Source organism: Anguilla anguilla, chromosome 4, assembly GCF_013347855.1.
Source record: "Anguilla anguilla isolate fAngAng1 chromosome 4, fAngAng1.pri, whole genome shotgun sequence".
Classification (NCBI taxonomy): Eukaryota; Metazoa; Chordata; class Actinopteri; order Anguilliformes; family Anguillidae; genus Anguilla; species Anguilla anguilla.
This window is the reverse complement of record NC_049204.1, coordinates 31,852,671-31,867,402: the sequence shown is the minus strand read 5'-3', so window position 1 is coordinate 31,867,402 and position 14,732 is coordinate 31,852,671. Positions and strand designations below refer to the sequence as shown.

Below are 14,732 nucleotides of genomic sequence, written 5' to 3'. Positions count from 1 at the left end.
TTAACCAAACATTGCACTGGACTGGCTTGACACACCAAAACAAGGTAGAAGGTTCATCATTCAAGAATGAGTTCGGGTCAACGATATGATCCCTACTGAACTTCTCGAAGGATTCTAATGCTAAAATGCTGATGAGAAATAAAAAGAAAATTGTGTGTTGGAGATGTTTGTTTGGGGTTCATTTTTATAGGCCTATAGTATAATATTTCACAGACTGCTTCATATCAAACCTGTTTTTGTCAGATAGTATATTGCCTGGGCCTGTGCCATACACTCTAGTTAGCCTCATGTCCCTAGCTTTTTCCCCCCACTGTAGGCCTACTCCTACTGTATGTAGTGACTGTGTTCAGTTTTCTGTTCCCCAAAGCATGTTGACAATAACGTACTATTTGTATATTGTTCAGTTTGCATTTTTTCATACCCTGGAAACTCATTTTAAGGCAGTGAATTGGCTGGTAAGGCAATCATTTTTATTCCTCAAAATAAAGGTCATGAAGGTGAAGGAAATGGTAGGCCTAATGACAAACTATTTAGATTTATGGACACAGAATTAAGTCAAGCTACTGTATGTGGTGTCTAATGCCATTTCCTTAATAATCTCATATTCTTGTACTGCATTGTATTTAGTAAGGCAGTAAAATACAAAACTTTGCTGTAAATATTGGTTAAATATGCAATTAGTGATGATTCTGTTTTAGTAATCCAAACAAATCAGACATTTATGACTTCAAGTATTCTAGATAAGTGTTTCTTAAACTAGCTATCTGTCGGAACCCAAATGGGTCAGGGAGTGTATGAAGTGGATCCTGGAATGAGTCAGCAGTCCGCTAAGATGTGCCAGTATGCCTAGGCCTATTTGGTGGGTCCCAGAAAGGTAGGCTACATTTCTAATTTGCGTCCAGATATTTAAAAAGCATTTCTATGGTGGGTCCCGTAGGCCTATATTTAAAAAGTTTAAGAACCATAAGTGCACTATAACAGTGGTTCCCAGCCTTTTTTTCTGATTTAATTCTTAACTCATAGGCCTAGATTTTGCATAGTTGTGTATAAAACAGAAAAACACCTTTGGCCAAGGTAAAAGCATAACAATAAATAAAGAATGTTAAGTTTCAGTTTATTTGCATTTATTTTTTTATCTTCTTTTCATACAAAATTATTTAATGAGTCTGTTCTGCTTCTATCAGCTGTTCCTCAAGATCACCTGCCATATCAGGGGGCGACATAGCTCAGGAGGTAGGTCTGGCAGCCGGAGGGTTGCCGGTTAGATCCCCACCCTGGGCGTGTCAAAGTGTACCTGAGCAAGACACCTAACCCCTAACTGCTCTGGTGAATGAGAGGCATCAATCGTAAAGCACGTTGGATAAAAGCGCTATATAAATACAGTCCATTTACCATTTACCATATCAGCAATCCTGCCAGCAACTGGCTGATCAGCGACCTTATCCCCACAAACAGTCAAATCCATCTCCCGAGCGAGCTGACAACCAAAGTCCCGCCGTCTGGCGTTGCCTTGCAAACAGACTGGTGCCTGGCTACCGTATCTAACAGAACAGCAGAGAAAATAAAAAGTAAAATAAATTATCGTTATAATTTCAATTCATAACCCAAGAAATTTCTTACTTTTATTTTGTCTTAGTTATTTTTATGGTCATTTTCAAAACTTTGAGTATTCAGCTTACGTTAGGCTTATCTTTATCTATACGGTCTATGGATCAATGTCTGGCCCACACTAGGGGGCGCGGGCGCCCCCAGGTGTGAAAAGCCTTGCTCCAAAATATTCATAAATGCAGCTGGGACAACAACTGTAACACTAGATGGCAGCACATGCCTACAGTTTTAGATATGGAATCTACATTCTCTTTGAATAGATTGTACCTTTTCCACTTGAGCTTGGTATTTTGTTACACAAACAATTTGAATTGGGCCCATGTGATTTGAAAGACTTTTCATATTTTCTAAGTTCATGAAATGAACTTCTTTTGGGGGGGCTAGGCTGTGTGGAAAAGGATATGGACATTTCCCAAACCTAATTAATTATAGTGTAGTAATATACACATTTTATTTGAAGCCTCCAAATACAACTCTGAACAGAGTGTACAGAAATTTATTTCCATGAATTGAGTGAAACAACTGCATATATACACTGGAATCATATCAAATATGCTAATTTTGATGTGTTTTTCTATATATTACTTTTTAAAATGCTAAAACATAAAATACACGAAAACATAACATTAGGCCCAATTATTTTTCCAGTCTATTAATATGTGCTAAAAACAAACCAAATATTCCAGCTCAACCTCAAATAAGTCTCTGTGAAACTATGTGTCTGTGGATTGTGCAATTTACTTAGTATTGTATTTTACTTATGGTTGCTGTCTTCGCCAGGTCTTCCTTGAAAAGGGTCTTCCTGGCTATATATAAAAATAAGTAAATAAATAATAAGTGTGTTGGTATTTTAAGTTTGGATTTTTCCTTTTTATTCATAATCATATTTCCCTTCCTTTCTCACTGAGCTGTGAACAATCTCAAGATACCACAGATAACACTGATTTCCCCCTTGATTATTATTTTTATTATTATTGTTATTATTATTACTGGAATTTCCATTAAAAGTCAAGGCACAACTGAGTTATCCAGCTATCTGTAGGAGCATGCATAAGACCTGTCTTACTTATGGTATTTGCTTCCCCATACTGAATCTTTTCCTCGTTGTGAACTGTGCGTTTGCCCATTGTGAAATGTATTTCGACTTATTTCAAGTTTTAATTGAATTTCGGTCCCATTCCCCATTCTTCCATATACACTCAATGTTTTTTTTTTTTTAACAAAGTGCTTGTAAGTGCAGAACACTGCATGGTGTATGAGTTTACTGTGAACTCACTCATTCTATTTTTGGTCTAGTGAATACAATCAACCTAAAATTTCCAATATGTATACAGTATATTTTCATGTTTTCTATTTAACCTCCTGCACTCAAAGTGTATGTGCATCTGCCTGTATTTTTCTGTAAAAGTGATATTCAGACCTAGACATGATGATCCACTATGTATGCTGTTTTCAATTAATTGGATTTTATGGAGTTTTTTTGTTCAATATAGATTTAGATTTAAGATGTTTTTAGGTTTTGATTTAGATTTAGTATTTTGTGCTTTTTTACTGTTTGTGCTTTTAGAAAGACAAATAAAGCTTGTTAAAAATTTATATAGCCTAGTTGTCAACTATGTGCTATTTCGGAGCTGTGCCTAGTCTTGGGCTGGTTTGAGCACTGTCCTATCCCATTTCCAAATAATTGATATAACAAATTAGTTTTTAGTGCAAATATACAAACAGTACGTTGTGGTATACACTACTTCTATGTGAATACTTGCACCTTTTTTAGCTTAGTCCTTCTTCCATGCAGGACATACAGCAGGTAATTGTCAAGACATTTAAAATCCAAGTCAGTGTTTAATTAACAGCTCAATGACACATGATGAAGGTCAGATGGAGCTCAGTCCAGCATGCATGGTGGGACACCAGAGTTGAGGATGGCCAACACTGATCCATTATGCAGATTGCATGAAACTACAAAAATGGTTGGATATAGACGCAGGCTGTAACCATGTGATTAACCTTCCGAGGTCTGCAGGACTGCAAAGCTCATTTTCTCCCTGGTTTCATCCTTCTGCCTTACAGCAAGGGCCACCAGAGAAAAAGGAAAGTGAATTACCAACGAGCCAAGATGGATACTGAGCTGGGACATTAAGGAAATGTGCATCCTTCACACCTAATTGTCATATGGGATATATCTGACTAGTGCCCAGTCATTATCACGTAGTACCACACCACATTAGTGCCTGTTAATGGCAAGATAATGAATTTATAATTAATAGTTTAATTCATCCTCTATTCACAGGGCAACTGAAACCAAGGGGGCTAACAGCAGCTGTTAAGGGGTATAAATCAGCAAGATGGATGAAGATGGACGAAATAATATGTCAATATGATTGGTATTGCAGATGTGTATGCCTCTTGAGTGGCTATGAGCTGAGGACATGGAGGAGACCCCTGTAAAGTTTATGGCTCATAAGCAGGTAGGAAAACCTTGCTAAAGGGAGGGCCATGGGGAAAACATGCCTCTTATGTACTGGGGAAAAACGAGCGAATGAAAACAGTTTTGTTGTTGTTACTGCAAAATCAGAGCAGAACAAGAAGACTCTTAATGATCTGGCGAGTGATTTATGTTAATGAAGGTGATGGACCCTAGTTAAATCGTCCCAGAGCTTCCATATAGGACTGGGGCTGTGTTAAGGGGCAGGCCCCAAGGAGTGCAGCCACTCATCCGTTCCAGTTAGTGTGAATCAACCGATGTCAGGAGCAAGCTGCCATCTAAAGCACTCTCTTATATTCAGACTATTTCCATCACATTAAGTAGAGCGGAATACTGTACATAAGGGCTGTCCCTTCAGCTCTTTTCCAGATATGTCTTCCTTCATTCAGGCTTGGCCACAAGCACTGATTTGTTCTCAAGACACTGTACACAAACTACTGTTTTTTAAAGGAATCAGCAAAATTCTAGATTTAGGTTACAAGGGCGATACTGTGAAGGAGGAGAAATGAAGCATTAAGCACAATTTCATTTGCGGAGAACATAAAAGTATAGTAAGCCCATCCTTTTTTAAATTAAAAGTTTGGCAATTTGCTATTTCATATAACTTTCACTTGTCTCAGTGCTTCAGATTTCCACTGGATAACTCTCAATATTTTTCTGAGAATTGGTGGCAACAAGTCAGCTTCCTAATGACAAATTAAGAATATGACAGGCAGAAAAATTCATCTTTGGCCAAAGAGGCACATTTCCTCTATGATTTCCCTATCTGATCAAAGAGAGCATGACTCAGCATCTCTGTGCAAGAGGCCCAGTACATTTCTGAAGAAAGTTTCTTTTAAAAAAAAAAATGATTCAAAACATTCAAGCTCCACAAACAGATCTTGAACAGAACATAGAGGAAAACATTTGTTTCAACATTTTTCAGACCCTAGTGAATAAAAAAAATTCTACCTGACATGAAAATGTTTCTGTAAAATTACATCATTAGTAGAAACATTTTGGTGCATTATATTTACATGCACACTAAGATCATGTGAGACTCAATATATCAAATCCATATATTAAAATTCAGTTGAATATGTTAAATATAATTAAAACAAATATAAAGTAGCAGCCCGGGAACAGGCTTCGAGCTAAATATGTCTTAACCTCCAGGATAGGAATACCAGAAATGACAGGGTTACCCTGTTGCGTGTGTGTATATCACTGTAAGGGGCTGAGGCATTTCCATCATAATTTAGCCACATATTGCCTAATGGACAGTTTCATGCTGTGAACAAGTGGCCTCTTATGTAACCAGCTGAAATATATGATACCTGTGTAACATTCATGCCTCATGCCGTTCCTCGAGAGAGTTTCAAACCTTGCCATTTTGAACCGAAGTGCTCGGATACACATGGAATTCATTTCATTGGTGTAACCCTGGGAGCTGCATGCTCGAGCCCCGCACGAGGCAGCCGCTGGGCCTTCGAGCAAACGGCAGATTGCTTCAATAAATATGTTACAGAGCCAAGGTGCTCTGGGTTCAGGAACCTGTTAATCACATAAATATGTTTTCCTAGTTCCACAAGTGTACCTTGTGGACTCTGCCAGAAAACACATACAGGGTAATTGGGTTATTTAAAAATCACATTCAGTGTGGAAGGTGCCTTTGAAGCCTTTTGTTGTTGTAATCAAAGCCTTCTGATGTGCGATGCTTAAAATCTGGAAGTCAGTGCATGTTCTAAAATAACAGCATAGCCCCTTGGAGGAAGAGATGAGTTCGAGCCCCCGTAATTGGCTAATAATTCATCATGCTTATGCTATTTGATATAATGTGCCAGATATCCAGGACTCTGCTTCTCATCTCACTGAATTTCACTTCTCTTATGCAAAGTGTGCCCATGTTCCTCATATTATTGAGAGTTCAGTTTCTATTACCAGACCAGAAGTTACACAGGAATGTCATGTGACATACACATAACTCATAAAACCACTGATACGTCAGGACTACAGTACATATCCATGTGATTCTATACAGAAGTTAGCAGATACCAAACCAGACATAGAAACACCTACAGAAAGTGTGTGTCCAGTGCTGTGGCAGAGTGTCTACCAGCATCTGGAAGTCTCTTCCACAAGGAAGTAAACCAACTCACCTTTAGTTGATAGATAAATGATAAATGTTTGATGGGATTCGGATCTGGTGACTGGGAGTGCCATGGCATATAGTTAACGTCTGCGTCATGCTCATAAAATCACTGGATGACTACTTGTAGATAGTGGCATTGTCACCTCACAGGACACCTATTACTGCATAAAAGGTGTGCCTTCCTTGCCTTCTAAAGGTATGAAGGCACAAAAACCATGGCAGGAAAATGCACTGGACACCATTACAGAACTACCAGACCCCTTCACTGTTGAAACAATTGTGCTTTTATCAATTTTATTTGACTTTACGGGATATAGTATAATGTACAAGCAAACACAGAATGTAAAGGAGCTTTTAATGTAACACCATACATCAAGTTCCAGCTCTATTCTTTAAGCTGGAACCTTCATTAAGTGTTATGCAGTCTAAAAATACAAGTGTGACACTGGATGTTCGGACAGTAAGCAGGCTTCTTTAAAAATAAAGAGAAAAACCAAGGCATGTATTCACTGATTCTAGCACTTCATTGTTGAGTAATATAAAATGTGTGTGTGTGTGTGTGTGTATGTGCATGCATGTGTGCATGTTTGTGTGAGTGTGTGTGTGAGTGTGCGTACATGTGTGCATATGCATGCATATCCGTGTGAGTGTTCAGATTAGTGTACGCTGGCAACTTTCTTTGCAAGCTCAAGCAGAATGGGATATCTGAGGGTCCTACTCTTCCAAGAATCAGGAATCCCCTGGAGTCCGATCTGTTGGCATAAAGACAGCACATTTTCAGAAAGAACTAAGCCACATAGTGAGCAAGGTCAAAGATATTAAAATTGAAAAAAATAAAAAAAAAAGTTGTGTAAATCATAAAAGGCTATAAATGTCCCACTGTTTCCTGCAAAAAATACCCCACTCTTTTTTTCTATTTCAACAAAAGACAACCACACAATAGTAAACGTCTGAAACAGGAACACTAAAAAAATAGGAATGAATGAATCCCTATCTGTAAGCAACAGCGATGTTAACTCAATGATGTGGCTCATTTTGCCAGTTCCATACCTGAGCCCCCAGACATGCCCCTATGAAGGAGCCTCTGCTACTGGTGCAGCCCCCGCAGCGCATGGTGTCCCGGATCGCCTCATCGAACTTGCCGGCTGTCAGCACCCCATGTAGCGCTGCCTGGAATGCACCAGGCAAAACTGGCCAGGAACCACAATGTACCAGAGGAAGATGAGGGGCAACATTAATGGGTAACACAAATTTACATAAAGTAGTCAACTACCACTGTAGTACAATGACCAGGGCCCTGAAGCAGAATTTCTGAGTTAGCTGGATAACTGAGCTGTGTAAAAACTGGAACCCTCCCAAATCTGGAACATAGGCTGAAGTAGAAAGAGCTGTTCCGGATTTTACTTGGCGCAGCTATCTAGCTAACTCAGTAATCCTGCTTCATGAAATACCCCAAGGTGGTCTTTCCAGTGGCTTATTTTACATCCTTGCATCCTTCCATCATGTCCTTTCCTCGCTTCCTTAGCCCCTCCTGACGAAGGACGCAAAGCAAGGATGCGAGGAAAAGAAGCGAGGATGGAGTAATCTAGAAAATGTGTATTAGGCAAATGAAACGTCCTTGTTCAGTCAAGCGTCAGTTTGAAGCCATGTCAATTACAGACGTGACAAACGGGGGGAGGTGGATCCACAGTTTGATCATTTATAAGTCATGTGTTCCAAAAAACAATTCTGCAAAGGATGCACTTGTGTTTCCTTGCCAAGTGTCCTTTGGGAGCCCCCTAGCTCTTTCCTCCTAGCTACTTCAAGGAGCATTTAATGGGTTGGAAAGGACTGCTTAAAGATGGAGGACCTCGATTGATTACTGGGTCAGTCGAGGACCGAGGAGAGAAGGACAGATAAAATAAGCGATTGGAAAGAACCCCATATGCATAGTAGCCATTAGTGGCGGGACATGTTGACCAAGCCTGAATTAAGAATAGCGATAAAAGCACTGACTAAAGGTTTTTTTATTTTATGACTAAATCACTTAATGGACATCCCAGTCTTTCTAATTCAAGTGATTTATTTGTAAATTTGCACTGCTGCTATTACTGCTACTCAACAAGCATGTTGAGGGCTTCACACATTCTTGCATTGTTTATGGACGAATAAGCGGATTTATGCTGGATCAGAATGGAGAGCAGCTTTACAGACTAGATTCTACTGGTTTGATGAAGATGATATTTATTATCTGGTTGCTGCTGAGCTGTAGAGATGTAATGCCTACCTCATGTGTTTGTGAAAACACTGGGAATCAGCTCTTTGGGAGCCTTGGATAAGTTTTGCTTTACATGGTGAATGTGACCTACATTAAAAAAAGAGAAAAATAGTTTGACATGTCAGATTCCACAATTAGTGGGAGTACTAGTCACAATAAAATAAAAGTGTCTTTCAAGCTCTTGCTATTTCAAAAGTGTTAAGACAATATTCTTCACCAGGAGACTAATTTATTCCCTGTGCCTTTTAACTGCTTTTAAAAGCTTTTCTACAAGCATTAACTTGAGTTTTCTGTGCAGTCTGGAAACTTAAAATGAAAACTGTCCTGAATCGATGCACACACACACGCACACACAAACGCACACGCACACACGCACACGCACACACACACATAAATATCTAAAGTGCCCTCCATAACATTTGGGATGAAGACATATTTTTTCTTGATTTGGCTCTGTATTTCACAATCTTAAGATTTGTAATCAAACAATGCACATGTGGTTAAAGTGCAGATGCTCTGTCGGACAGGTGTTTGGGGGTTTTACTTCATTACGGTGAGAATTCTCTGGTCATCAATTGTAGAGGTCTTCCTTGGTCTACCAGACCCTTTGCAATTACTGAGCTTACCAGTGCTCCATTTCTTTTTAATGATGATCCAATCAGTTGATTTAGGTAAGCCCAAGGTTTGGCCTATGTCTCTGAATGTTTATTTCCTTATTTCCCAGCCTCAAAATGGCTTTCTTGACTGCTCCTCGTGTTGACAAATGCCAATAACAGACTCCAAAGGCAAATCAAAAGCGTAGAATCATGATACTCAAAACCTCTCTTATAACAGCACTAAGGAAGCCATTGAACACACTTGACTAATAAGAAACACCTTTTAAGTAATTTCCCTAACATTGTGGTGCCCTTGGGTGGGGGCTATGTATTAAAGTGTTGTAATTTCCTCATGGTGAACCCAAAATGTATAAAAAATACCCTGTATAAAATGTATAAAAGCTGAGAATCTGGACTTTAACCATGTGTGAACTGTTTGATTACGAATCTTAAATTGTGGAGTACAGACCCAAATCAAGAGAAATATATGCCTTCATCTCAAATGTTGTGGAGAACACTGTATATATAGGCATGCAGACACACACACACACACACACACACACATATCTATATGTATATAATATATATACAATATATATATATAATACATAGACACAAACACACACATACATATTCCCTGCTCAGCATTTCCTCAGAGAACCACTCATTAAACAGGCCTAAAATTTCCTGGGTGAATTCTGTGTGTATTAATGCAAAACTAGCCTGTGCGTCACATACCGACCACAGCTCTGTCCAGATCCTGGGGGTTCTTCCTATACGGGTCATTGAGTTGTTCTAACACTGAATCCAGGGCATTTTGATTTGGACCATTCAGGATGTAATACTCCAGGAACCTAGGAAATAAGATGGAAGGTTTCTCAAATCTAACCATCAATTAAAATATAAAATGCCAACAATTATGTCACACTGCATACACTGCAAAGCAGGACCTTAATGCAGCTATACTTCACAGTTGTATACAGATTTGCTATATGGCTTATTTACTGTAGTATTGATGTGACCCTCCTTGCTATTGTGCAGCACATATGTTTTGTGCCTGTCTTTTGGAAGACATGCAAATCTAAGGTCCTGACTCACTGTGGTCAGTAAGTAAAAACCAATGGCTCTTATTTCAAAGGGTAAGGGGGTCTATATCCTGGCTATACACCAACACACTCTCACTCTGCCCACCTAAGCTTTTGCCACACTGTAATCTTAGCAATTCCCTTCCTCTCCACCTCTTCAGTGCTGATGTATGGCCAGCATTCTGTTGAAAAGGCCGCTGTGTGTGCTACACAGTGTTCAATGTGCGGACAGCTGTTTGACTTAAGGTGAGCTTCTCCACTTCATGGTAAAGAGTTTTGAGACTGTGAAAGGCGTAATATGAATGTAATCCCTTATTACTGTCAATCATAATTGTGTGCAACCCCTCTAAAGATTTCAGAACATAACAAGAACATAACAATTTGTTTAGGTTCATATCCTTTGAGGGCACATTCACTGTTGGGGTCAGTTCACCACCTGATAGCACAAAGGTAAACAGGTGTTCAGGCACTAATGCTCACCGGGCTGCAGCCAGTGTCACCACCACGCACAGGTCATTGTTCTGTGTGACACGGGTGGCAGCCTCAACCTTTTCCAACATTTCTGGTTTCCCAGCATACAGGGCCACAACTGGAGCCAATTTTGCGATCCCGTCAATCTGATTGTCTATGTCACATCCTAAGGGGGAAAGACACACTTTGATATTGAAAAAATATTGTACAGATACAAAAAATACATCCAAGGAAAAGAACACTGAATACAAAAAAGGACATCTTACAAAGGACATCTCATGTTAAGTTTTGTTGTATTTCGAGCAAGGTGTACCACATGAATTGCTTTAGTGCATATTCAATGGTATAAATTAATACTACATAACTAGTACTTGTTACAAGCTCAGGTCTCTTAACCATTATACTTCACTGCCATCCCTTATATAATTTCTGTTCCTTCATGATCTTTCCTTGACTACTTAACTTGATTCCAAGTGCCCCTCTACAATCAAGTGAAATATCCTCAGGGGTAAAACTGTAGATTTTAACCAACAATGGCCATTTTTTTGTATAAACCCAATTTATAGCCAGTTCCTGTACCATAAATAAACCTAGTTACTCATGTTGTACTTGCGCAGTTACCAGTCTCTGTCTTGCCCGCATCCATATTTTTTAGGAAGCTCTTGAGGCTTGCATGTCTCCAGGGGCCCTCAATGGGTAACTGGACTCTTGGACCTTATAGTGATTAAATAAGAATATTTACATAAATGCTTAATAATAATAATAATAATAATAATAATAATAATAATAATAATAATAATTTTTTTTTCAGAACATAGTTAAGCATCTTGTTTATCAGTCAGAACACTGCTATGATGATTTAAAAAATTCACACATTTATCTGTGGAAGTGTCAGGCTTACCTCCTCTGGCCCTGTAAGGGTCATTGACAGGAGTGTCATATTCTGATCCTGGGCCAAAAAATTTGTAAGTACGCTGCTGTAGATCCCCCACATCTAGACCTGATGAAATGGCACACAAAACATACGGTCTGTCACTTAACTACTACACTATTTAAAAAGGTAGCATTAAAATGTACATTAAGCAGTCATGCAAACTAGCAGCTGTTTGCAATCAAAGAATAACATTTATCCTAGCTCTGCCAATATCAAAGTAAACACACTGACCCTGCAAATGCAGTGTTCACCTAATGTTTCACAATTACCATGTTTCATGTTCACATTTCATACTGAGAGCATGGGCCCAGAGGGTTTAGAACAAAGCGGGTTTTTACCTCTGCATTCACACAAAGACTCCAAGAGCACAAATGCCTGGTCACCATAACATGTTTGCTGACCAGTCTCCCTCCGGTAGAAAGGGTTAGCAGACTGAGGACGGAACTCTGGGCAGGGCCCTTCTTGTGCCAAGATGGTGCTAAGCTTCTCGGGGTTGTATATCCAATGGAGTGGCTGTGCTGCAAGTGCAGATCATGGAGAAAAAGACCAATATTACATTGTAGTCTGCAAAATAGGCATATTATAGATGAACACACATGCCCCACCTTGCAATGATCACTAATGCTTCTGCACATTGTGAGAGCATTTACCTGAGTGCAGACCCACTGCAATTTATCACACTTAACATGACAGGCTTTGACAGATTACACAGTAGACTACAAATGACTCTAGCTTCTAAGGAGAAGAATGTTTCACACAAAAAATGACTTACACAAGCAGTAGAAAACAGAATTGTAAGCAAGTTATGCAAGCTGAGGCAACGCCCAAATTTCATTGCTTATCTGAGGTTCAGAAGAACATGTGCTCCGTTGATAAAGAGGGATGCTCTGAACTCCAGTTTTACAAGAATCGTACATTTAAATTTCAGCCAGGTTATAATGTACCACCTGTAGCATAGCCTACCTGCCGCATCTGCTACAGCTGCTCCAATAATCGCCCCAACAATTCTGTCAGCCAGAACCACTGCCATCTGCAGTCACCCCAGTAAACAATCAGCATAAAATTGCATAAGTAAGCCGTTAAAAACCGCTTAGAAAAATACCGTGTACTTGTCATCATGAACCTAAAAGAGTTGGAAAATGAGATACATGGGCTGCAAACATCAATTACCAGTTACCTACTGTCTTAAACTGCTAGATGCATTGCTTATTTGCGTACAGTACCATTTGGTTAATTATCAACAGCTGATAAGTGTATCAATAGATCTACGGTTAATATTGTACATCAGTACACAATAAAAGTTACTGTCATAATATCAAGTACATTCACGCTCGTACAAAACTGGTTGGGTAACTGTCGCAAATAAGGCAGCCTTGCAAAAAAAATGTAAGACTGCCAGGTAGCTGTAGCTGTTAAGAAACCCATTTAATTCAGCGGTATGACTATGTTCAGAAACGAAACTATGCTGTTTGGAGTAAGCCAACTAGGCTAAATAAAAAAGCCAGTGTAAAGGCATTCCTACCTTGCATTCTAGTCGAGCTCAGACCACTCTCCTATGGAGTTTCTCACTCGGACATTATGAAAGTATAACTTGTTACTGAACATCGCCTAGATGTTACTACGTACTCCTTTGGTATCTCAGACCACAACCATTATACACGCCCTCTTCTACATTTGGATGTCGTCCAAATATGGAAGTCGTCAAATAATACTATATGTAGGCTAGCCTATAGTTTAACCAATCGTTAACAAAAATATTAGAATATTTCAGCTTTTTGTAATTTTCAGTAAACGCATAAATCCATTAATTTATAATCGAAAACAAATTATTGTTGCTATTTCTTGCTGTCATTATTATTATTATTATTATTAGTAGTAGTAGTAGTAGTAGTAGTAGTAGTAGTAGTAGCTACTATATAGGCCTCGGCCACAGCAGACCCTCTTTTAACAATGCACTATCCCATGAAGTAGCTCCTGTTAAACATCTTGTCACACTCCACTGGTGTCGGCACAGTATGCAGAGCTACCTGATAGGCTTATCACCGACTCGATTCATCTAGTGGTTCAGCAACTTCAGTCAGCTATTCAAACGTAAAAATTTACTTTCGCTTGTGCACGATAAGCATACGGCGTCATTTAATTCTATTACTGTATTTCACAAAGCGGTCCCCTCGAGTTCTACCGATTAATTCCGAAAAATTACGAAAACCTGGCAGCGTTATAGAGCAATGCCTTCTGGATGATGTTGTTTTATTCTCTGAAATTCCGTATGGTTTTATCGCTTTTTAGTATGCAAAAATATGCAGTTTACGGGAATTTATTCAACTACGATTAGCCATCTGGTCTTCCATTAGTTGCAGTAGCCTCGTTTTCTATGCCGTTTGGCTGAGAAGTTTACGCTTTTGGGGCTGTGAATTCCCATTTTCTTGACTAATCGACAGTGCTATTGTTAGCGGACAAAATCATTGCTTTGATGGACTAGTTCAATTGGCAAGAGTCAAACTGTTGTGCTTGCTAAACATTCATTTCGGTCCTGTTCTGGGCATATCAGTCTGTTGAGATTTCGACTGAACAGTAGGTTACAATCAATGTGTGTTTATTTTCATAAAATCAATGAAATGCTGAAAAGCTGCTGATGTTGTGTTCTGTGTATGACGATGTGATATCAATAGTAACGTTGTGATAAAATTAATATGAAGTTAATGCTGAAAAACTTCATAAGTTCAAAAATGACAAATATCAAAAATAACAAGACACAGATTCTAACATAAAAATATGAATGCACCAGTAGTAAAGAACTCAAAAGCCATTCATTTAATCTAACCGACAATCACATATTTATTCAAGTTCCAAAACAAACAAAAAAAAAAAAAGAGAAAGAAACACTGTGAGATTGACCCTGCACTGCAGTCACATATTTATTATTAGCTGCGCCCGCAGCTCTATAGCTCTGTCTGTTGGTCAAAAATGGTAAATGGTAATGTAAATGGACTGCATTTATAAAGCACTTTTATCCAAAGTGCTTTACAATTGATGCCTCTCATTCACCCATTCACACACACACACCAATGGCTGCCATGAAAGGTACCAATCAGCTCGTTGGGAGCAATTAGGGGTTAGGTGTCTTGCTTAGGGACACTTCAACACGCCCGGTGCAGGGGATCG

General features: G+C 39.0%; 1 protein-coding gene across 1 annotated transcript; it reads right to left on the bottom strand.

The window, feature by feature from the left end:
* Positions 1 to 6,485: 6,485 nt before the first annotated feature.
* On the bottom strand, positions 6,486 to 13,241 carry LOC118226366 (crystallin J1B-like). Its single transcript, XM_035415940.1, has 10 exons — positions 13,090 to 13,241; positions 12,531 to 12,597; positions 11,906 to 12,085; positions 11,535 to 11,633; positions 11,255 to 11,347; positions 10,643 to 10,799; positions 9,816 to 9,931; positions 8,491 to 8,568; positions 7,275 to 7,414; positions 6,486 to 6,976 (listed from the first exon to the last, which is right to left on the bottom strand). Exons 2-10 carry the CDS (start codon positions 12,595 to 12,597, stop codon positions 6,881 to 6,883), a joined length of 1,026 nt encoding a protein of 341 aa, XP_035271831.1. The 5' UTR covers positions 13,090 to 13,241; the 3' UTR covers positions 6,486 to 6,880.
* Positions 13,242 to 14,732: the final 1,491 nt, after the last annotated feature.